Source organism: Nerophis lumbriciformis, linkage group LG39 (genome assembly GCF_033978685.3).
Source record: "Nerophis lumbriciformis linkage group LG39, RoL_Nlum_v2.1, whole genome shotgun sequence".
NCBI classification, from domain to species: Eukaryota; Metazoa; Chordata; class Actinopteri; order Syngnathiformes; family Syngnathidae; genus Nerophis; species Nerophis lumbriciformis.
The window spans coordinates 8,420,323-8,430,000 of record NC_084586.2 but is presented as its reverse complement, the minus strand read 5'-3'; the positions used below and the strand labels follow the sequence as shown (position 1 = coordinate 8,430,000).

The following is a 9,678-nucleotide window of genomic DNA, read 5'->3' as shown; positions in this document are numbered from 1 at the left end:
AAACTGCAACATTTACAAACAGCTGATAAACAATAATCAAAATAAGTACAAAAACAGTACAAAACAGCGCCAGGGCGGCGCTGAGGCTACGTCTCATGAGGTGGAGGTAAGCAAGCCAATAATGTGTCATATATATATATGTATATTTATACACACACACACACACACACACACACACACACACACACACACACACACACACACACACACACATCGGTAGATCGGTAGGTCGTGAGTTCAAACCCCGGCCGAGTTATACCAAAGACTACAAAAATCGTAACCCATTACCTCCCTGCTTGGCACTCAGCATCAAGGGTTGGAATTGGGGGTTAAATCACCAAAAATTATTCCCGGGCGTGGCCACCGCTGCTGCTCACTGCTCCCATCACCTCCCAGGGGGCGAGGGTGATGGGTCAAATGCAGAGGATAATCTCACCACACCTTTAACTTATACATACACATACATACTGTACATACATACATACATACATACATATATATATATATATATATATATATATATATATATATATATATATATATATATATATATATATATATATATATATATATACACACACACATATTCCTTTGTTCACGTAAAGGTGTTTTCCAAAAACTAAAGACTGCATATATCCAACGTGAAAAAAAGAAAAAGTCTGTTTCATTACCTGGATCTCTCTTGCGTGGTAGATGAGGATCAGTCCCAGGAGGATGATGGTAGAAAGGCTTATCAGGCATTTTAGCGCTAATGAATACAGGGACTCCTGGAAGAAAGCGACAACACTAAAGCCAAACACAAGCTTGTGGCACGTCATACACAACAATAATAGCACACCACTGTGTTAGACAGGTGAGTGAAGCACACAAGCTTGTGGCACGTCATACACGACAATAATAACACACTATTGTGTTAGACAGGTGAGTGAAGCACACAAGCTTGTGGCACGTCATACACGACAATAATAACACACTATTGTGTTAGACAGGTCAATGAAGCACACAAGCTTGTGGCACGTCATACACAACAATAATAACACACTATTGTGTTAGACAGGTGAGTGAAGCACAAGCTTGTGGCACATCATCATACACGACAATAATAACACACTATTGTGTTAGACAAGTGGGTGAAGCACACAAGGTTGTGGCACGTCATAAACAACAATAATAACACACTGTTGTGTTGGACAGGTGGGTGAAGCACACAAGCTTGTGGCACGTCATACACGACAATAATAACACACTATTGTGTTAGACAGGTCAGTGAAGCAAACAAGGTTGTGACACGTCATACGTGACAATATTAGCACACTGTTGTGTCGGACAGGTGGGTGAAGCACACAAGCTTGTGGCACGTCATACACGACAATAATAACACACTATTGTGTTAGACAGGTGAGTGAAGCACACATATATGAACTAGTACTAAAGTGTGTGTACAAAAGATGTACTTTCGGGGACATGAACTAGTACTACATAAGTGTGTGAACAAAAGAGGTACTTTCGGGTACATGAACTAGTACTACTTGAATATGTGTGTACAAAAGAGGTATTTTCAGTGACATGATGTACGAACTAGTACTACTTGAATGTGTGTGTACAAAAGAGGTACTTTCAGGGACATGAAATAGTACAACTTGAATATGTGTGTGTACAAAAGACATACGGTACTTTAGGGGACAGGAACTAGTTAGTACTAGTTGAATGTGTGTGTAAAAAAGAGGTACTTTCGGGGACATGATATAGTACTACTTGAATGTGTGTGTACAAAAGAGGTACTTTCGGGAACATGAACTAGTACTACTTAAGTGTGTAGACAAAAGAGGTACTTTCGGGTACAAGATGTAAGAACAAGTACTACTTGAATGTGTGTGTACAAAAAAGGTACTTTCGGGGACATTAAATAATACTACTTGACTATATGTGTGTGTACAAAAGAGGTACTTTCGGGGACATGAACTAGTACTACTTGAATATGTGTGTACAAAAGAGGTACTTTCAGGGACATGAAATAGTACTAATTGAATATGTGTGTGTACAAAAGAGGTACTTTCGGGGACATGAACTAGTACTATATAAGTGTGTGTACAAAAGAGGTACTTTCGGGGACATGAAATAGTACTACTTGAATACGTGTGTGTACAAAAGAGGTACTCTCAGGGACATGAACTAGTATTACTTGAATGTGTGTGCACTCTCGGGGACATGAACTAGTACTACTTGCATTTGTGTGTACTCTCGGGGACATGAACGAGTACTACTTGAATGTATGTGTACTCTTGGGGACATGAACCAGTAATACTTGAATGTGTGTGTGCTCTCGGGGACATGAACTAGTACTACTTGAATTTCTGTGTACTCTCGGGGACATGAACAAGTACTACTTGAATGTGTGTGTACTCTCGGGGACATGAACTAGTACTACTTGAATGTGTGTGTGTACAAAAGAGGTACTCTAGGGCAGTGGTTCTCAACCTTTTTTCTGTGATGTACCCCCTGTGAACATTTTTTTAATTCAAGTACCCCCTAATGAATCAGAGCAAAGCATTTTTGGTTGAAAAAAAGAGATAAAGAAGTAAAATACAGCACTATGTCATCAGTTTCTGATTTATTAAATTGTATAACAGTGCAAAATATTGCTCATTTGTAGTGGTCTTTCTTGAACTATTTGGAAAAAAATATATAAAAATAACTAAAAACTTGTTGAAAAATAAACAAGTGATTCAATTATAAATAAAGATTTCTACACATAGAAGTAATCATCAACTTAAAGTGCCCTCTTTGGGGATTGTGATAGAGATCCACCTGGATTGATTAACTTAATTCTAAACATTTCTTCAAAAAAAAAAAATCTTTAACATCAATATTTATGGAACATGTCCACAAAAAATCTAGCTGTCAACACTGAATACTGCATTGTTGCATTGTAATGAATGGAATAGCCTACTTGATTTGATGTTCAGTTTATGAACTTACATTCATATTTTGTTGAAGTATTATTCAATAAAGATTTTTGAATTGTTGCTATTTTTAGAATATTTAAAAAAAAATCTCACGTACCCCTTGGCATACCTTCAAGTACCCCCAGGGGTACGCGTACCCCCAAGTGAGAACCACTGCTCTAGGGGACATGAACTAGTACTACTTGAATGTGTGTGTACTCTCGGGGACATGAACTAGTACTACTTGTATTTGTGTGTACTCTCGGGGACATGAACTAGTACTATGTGTGTGTACTCTCGGGGACATGAACTAGTATGACTTGAATGTGTGTGTACTCTCGGGGACATGAACTAGTATTACTTGAATGTGTGTGTACTCGCGGGGACATGAACTAGTACTATGTGAATTTCTGTGTACTCTCGGGGACATGAACAAGTACTACTTGAATGTGTGTGTACTCTCGGGGACATGAACGAGTACTACTTGAATGTGTGTGTACTCTCGGGGACATGAACTAGTACTACTTGAATGTGTGTGTACTCTCGGGGACATGAACTAGTACTACTTGAATGTGTGTGTACTCTCGGGGACATGAACTACTACTTGAATGTGTGTGTATAGCTCTCGGGGACATGAACAAGTACTACTTGAATTTCTGTGTACTCTCTGGGACATGAACAAGTACTACTTGAATGTGTGTGTACTCTCGGGGACATGAACTAGTACTACTTGAATGTGTGTGTACTCTCGGGGCCATGAACTAGCACTACTTGAATGTGTGTGTACTTACACGTAGGCTACACTCACCTTTCCGTAGGCCCCCCATGACAGTTCCGTCTCTACGACCATAACAACGATGCCAAACATGCCAAAGATCAAAGCGTAGTCGCTCAGCCGCTTCCGCTTCTCAAACAGGGCCCTCCTGTGGCCAAGCTTCTCGCCAATGTTCTGGTTCTTCTTCTTGCCCGACTTCCCGCCGCCGCCATGGCCGCAGCCCCCGCCTCCGTCGCCGGACGCGTACTGCATGCGCGCAGCCGCGTGGTTCTCCGGCTTGGAAGCCGCCAAAACGTCCGACGCGTCCCCGGCCGAGAGAGGCTGCAGGGGCTGCGACTCGGAATCGAACTCGTGTACGTTCCTGCGGGACGAGCTCAGGTGGCTGAGCGGCCGCATGACGCCGCCGTTGAATCTGCAGCTGCTCATGCTGGCCTCATGGCGGGATGATGACGACGATGGTGCCCGGAGGAAGATGCATGGCGAGTCTCCCCAGATGTCCTCAAAGTTACCGCGGTGCACGTCGGTGACGTCCCGCAGACGACGAGGCGGTCGCCGACATGACAGGTGCGGTTGGTGCAGGTGCGGCTCTACCCAATTGGGATCCGCGGACTCGGATGCTTCGTGTTGGACTAATAATGCTACCGCAGCTGCCCCAGACTTGCCATGTCTTCTTCCTCCTCCTCCTCTTCTTCTTCTCCTTCTTCTTCTTGTTTTTCTTTTTCTTCTTCTACTTCTTCTTCTTCTTCTCCTTCCTCTTACTCCTCTTCTTCTTCTTCTTCTGCCTCTTTCTCCTCCTGCTCTCCTTCTTCTTCTTTTTTAAAGCAGCAGCAGTCCAGCAGCACACAACGATGGAATAGAACCTCGTCGGCTCCCGTAGAATAAACAATCATCTTTAGTAAGGATGAGGACCCAAACACTCTCATTTAGCCAGGTGTTAACTAACTTCTCCTCATATATACAATATCAAATATTCAAAATAATATGTATCATATATACAATATATTTTATACTCCGGCTTCCTCCCACCTCCAAAAACATGCACCTGGGGATAGGTTGATTGGCAACACTAAATTGGCCCTAGTGTGTGAATGTGAGTGTGAATGTTGTCTGTCTATCTGTGTTGGCCCTGCGATGAGGTGGCGACTTGTCCAGGGTGTACCCCGCCTTCTGCCCGAATGCAGCTGAGATAGGCTCCAGCACCCCCCGCGACCCCGAAGGGAATAAGCGGTATAAAATGGATGGATGGATATCATACAATATCAAAAGTCATGCACCTGGGGATAGGTTGATTGGCAACACTAAATTGGCCCGAGTGTGTGAATGTGAGTGTGAATGTTGTCTGTCTATCTGTGTTGGCCCTATGATGAGGGGGCGACTTGTCCGGGGTGTACCCCGCCTTCCGCCCGATTGTAGCTGAGATAGGCTCCAGCGCCCGCCGCGACCCCGAAGTGAATAAGCGGTAGAAAATGGATGGATGGATGGATGGACAATATCATGTATACAATACCATGTATCATATAAACAATATATTATATCTCATATAAACAATATCGTATGTATCATATAAACAATGTCATATGAAGGGTGGACTAGCAAAGTAAGATTTTCATTGTACGGCAAACTGTCTGTTTAACTGTGCATATGACAATAAACAATCTTGAAATATGTATTATATAAACAATATAATATGTAATTATTGTATGTAATATTATAATATCAGTGTTTCACACATTAATTTATTTGTTGCGGCCCGCCACGAAAGAATTACGTCCGCCACAAATGGATTTTTCGTCTTTTGACTCGCTCGACCGCTCATAAAAGCAATGGGACTCTGTCTGTGAATGTACCTTGTAGTTACAACTCCGGTGCAGTAGGTGGCGGTAGCCTACTATGCATTGTAACTCCGCCAATAGCACTTAATTCACCTGGTGGGCCAGAAGAAGAAGAAGAAGACGACGACGACGAAGTAAAAGAACGGACCGACCGGATCAAAATACGAGGGTAATATAGGTTATAGGTAGATAGGTTATAGCTGCATCGCTCGCGGCTCGTCATATATTTAACGTTAATCCGCGATTTCACCGAGCGTTTCACTGACGGTGAGCAGCCTGACGCTACTTCATTAACACCGCCGCTGTTTGACTCGGGGTCCGGGGCAGACGCCCGCAGTAACAGTCACATGTTACCATACCGACGAGCTAACGTGTCCAGGTTATAACCCTGTTGTCAATAAACACACGTGAAGACGGTGCTTCAGATACTGCATTAATACTGAAGCTAAATTGTCCACTGTCCACTGCAGTATGTGAATGCAATGATAAGAATAAAATCTGAGCCAACCAGCTGTTAAAATGTTGTCCAGGTTAATGTTTTGGCCATTCATTTCAAGATTTCAACTGTGATCGGGCTTTAAACAGGTGGCTGACCTGTTCAGATGAGTGTAACTGCTACTGGTCAAATAATGTGAAATAGCATTTAATTTTACATGTATGCAATGCCATTTAAATGTAATTATAGATAATAATAATAATAATAATAATAATAATAATAATAATAAATAATGTGTAGTGTTGTAAATAGTCAACGGGAAGAATTTTAGTAAGATATAAGCTATGAGCACTACACAGCCAGAAAAAAAACCTAGGCAGGACGAGTAAAAATATTGGGGCAAGTAGATTTGAGAAGTCGGGCAAGTAGAAAAAAACCTTAACGTTGAACCCTGCATGTGTTGAGCTGCTGCCGCTTAAGGTTAGACGGCACTGTACATAGAGCGGTTCTGCTCGTTAGTAATAAATTCTAATGTTGGATGTTCACTCCTTCACACAGATGAGTATAGAAAAATATTTTCAACGGCCGAAAAGGGCTCGACTTGGAGAGGAGGTAGGCCTACAGTCCGGACCACAGGAGGTATTATCAAAACGGTGTAGACACTTAGAAATCTCATAAGGAAAGTGAACAGACGTCCATCAGTGTGAAAATTAATTTGCTTCCAATACTTCCAGGCTTCAACTAGTGCCGCAGCTGTGGCAGCTGGTGCAGCTGAGGCAGTAAGAGAGGGCGAGGAGGAAGGGATAGTAAGTACTCAGGGAGATGTTGTAGGAGAGGAGGAAGACAGGCAGCATGTAGAGCCAGCTAGGGCGGAGGCAACACTGAAAAATAAAGCAGGGTCAGATCAGAAATGCACTTTTCTCATGAAAAGGGTCCTATTTTATATTCGTATGTGCCTTATAGAGAGGACCACGACAAAACATAGAGCGACTGGTTTCGATCCAGAATGGCTAAAATGCCACAATTTAAGTCATGGCTGTATAACACCCAGCACGGTAAGCTCCAGTGTCTCCCTCTTCTCTGGAGGAGGGTCTGGCGAGCGAGACTAGCTCCAGTGCGACCTGTTCAGCAGCAGCAGGAGGAGGAGGAGTAGGTTGACTGACTGTGGCAGGACACCTCTGCCTCTGTTTCACTTTATGTTCCTGGTAAATAATATGGTTGTAGTAGTAGGCTAAAGTTAAATTATTTAGTATGCACTAATTAAAGGGGCAGAGCTTTAAGAGACATTTTATCTTTTATATTTTATAAGATATATTTTTTGTAAGAACCACAATTAATAAATATATTTCAGTGAATAACTAATTGTTCAAATCTGTATATAAATATGTACATAAAGTGTTGTAGTTATATTCCAACTCCGCGTTCTTCTCGGTCATCGCCGCTGCCGCCGCCACCCCCCACCCCCCGACCACACCACCACAAATAGATGCCTGTCCTGTGGGAAACACTGTATATATATATATATATATATATATATATATATATATATATATATATATATATATATATATATATATATATATATATATATCATACATCATATATCATACATATATTATACGTCATATATCATATTTGCAATATATAAAACATACAATATCATCCATCCATCCATTTTCTACCGCTTATTCCCTTTTGGGGTCGCGGGGGGAGCTGGAGCCTATCTCAGCTACCATCGGGCGGAAGGCGGTGTACACCCTGGACAAGTCGCCACCTCATCGCAGGGCCAACACAGATAGACAGACAACTTTCACACTCACATTCACACACTAGGGCCAATTTAGTGTTGCCAATCAACTTATCCCCAGGTGCATGTCTTTGGAGGTGGGAGGAAGCCGGAGTACCCGGAGGGAACCCACGCAGTCACGGGGAGAACATGCAAACTCCACACAGAAAGATCCCGAGCCCGGGATTGAACCCAAGACTACTCAGGACCTTCGTATTGTGAGGCAGATGCACTAACCCCTCTTCCACCGTGCTGCCCATACAATATCATATGTTTCATATATACTATTTCATATACTTTATATCTTATATGCAATATCATATATATCATAAATTAAATATAATTTTTATCATATGTATCTTATATACAATATAAAACATATCATTCAATATAATTTATACAATACCCTACTTATCAAATATGCCATATCATATATATCATAAAATATCATCGATACAATATCATATGTATCATATATACAACGTCATACCATATATACAATATATTTACACAATGCAATATCATAATCATATATACAATATCAAATATATCATATATACAATATTATATATGTCATATACACAACATCATATGTATATCATATATACAATATCACATGTATCATATAAACAATATCATGTATATTATACATACAATATCACATATATAATTTATACAAAATAATGTATATTATGTACAAAACTGTATGTACAATATCAGATATATATACAATATAATTTATACAATAACATAGAGTATACATTAGTGGTTGTCAAATGTATTTCACCAAGTTGCACCTCAGAAAACACTTGGCTCTCCAAGTACAGTAGTGTAGTAGACCTAAGTATTTGTAGAGTACCACCACAATGACAACATTAAAATACAGTAGTGCAGTAGACCTAAGTATTCATTAAGTACCATCATAATGACAACATTAAAATACAGTAGTGTAGTAGACCTAAGTATTCATTAAGTACCACCATAATGACAACATTAAAATACAGTAGTGTAGTAGACCTAAGTATTCATTAAATACCCCTGTCATAACAACATTAAAATACAGTAGTGTAGTAGTGTATTCATTAAGTATCACCATAATGACAACATTAAAATACAGTAGTGTAGTAGACCTAAGTATTCATTAAGTACCACCATAATGACCAACATTAAAATACGGTAGTGTAGTAGACCTAAGTAATCATTAAGTACCACCATATATCGACAACATTAAAATACAGTAGTGTAGTAGACCTAAGTATTCATCAAGTACCACCATAATGAGAACATTAAAATACAGTGGTGTAGTAAACCAAGTATTCATCAAGTACCACCATAATGACAACAGTAAAATACAGTAATGTAGTAGACCTAAGTATTCATTAAGTACCACCATAATGACAACATTATAATACAGTAGCGTAGTAGGCCTAAGTATTCATCAAGTACCACCATAATGACAACATTAAAATACAGTAGTGTAGTAGACTTAAGTATTCATTAAGTACAACCATAATGACAACATTATAATACAGTAGCGTAGTAGGCCTAAGTATTCATCAAGTACCACCATAATGACAAAATTAAAATATAGCAGTGTAGTAGGCCTAAGTATTCATTAAAAACCACAATAATAACAACAATAAAATACAGTAGTGTAGTAGCCCTAAGTGTTCATTAAGTACCACCATAATAACATTAAAAAACAGTAGTGTAGTAGACCTAAGTATTCGTTAAGTACCACCATAATGACAACATTAAATACAGTAGTGTATGGGCTCTAAGTATTCATTAAGTACCACCATAATGACAACATTAAAATACAGTAGTGTAGTAGACCTAAAAACTCATTAAGTACCACCATAATAACCAACATTAAATACAGTAGTGTAGTAGACCTAAGTATT

General features: G+C 39.9%; 1 protein-coding gene across 6 annotated transcripts in view; it reads right to left on the bottom strand.

Annotated features, from left to right (window-relative positions):
- The window catches only part of kcnn2 (potassium calcium-activated channel subfamily N member 2), a 150,197-nt gene extending 145,665 nt beyond the window's left edge, over nt 1-4,532 (bottom strand). For 3 of the 6 annotated variants that reach the window (XM_061932109.1, XM_061932108.2, XM_061932110.2), the window contains exons 1-2: nt 3,754-4,256; nt 672-767 (exon numbers count right to left, since the gene is read on the bottom strand). In XM_061932109.1, coding sequence (XP_061788093.1) covers nt 672-767; nt 3,754-4,146 — 489 coding nt within the window. In that variant the 5' untranslated portion in view covers nt 4,147-4,256. Of the gene's footprint in view, nt 1-671; nt 768-3,753 lie in introns of all 6 variants that reach the window. The other 3 variants (XM_061932111.2, XM_072912718.1, XM_072912719.1) reach the window with 3 other exon arrangements.
- Between the last annotated feature and the right edge of the window lie 5,146 nt (nt 4,533-9,678).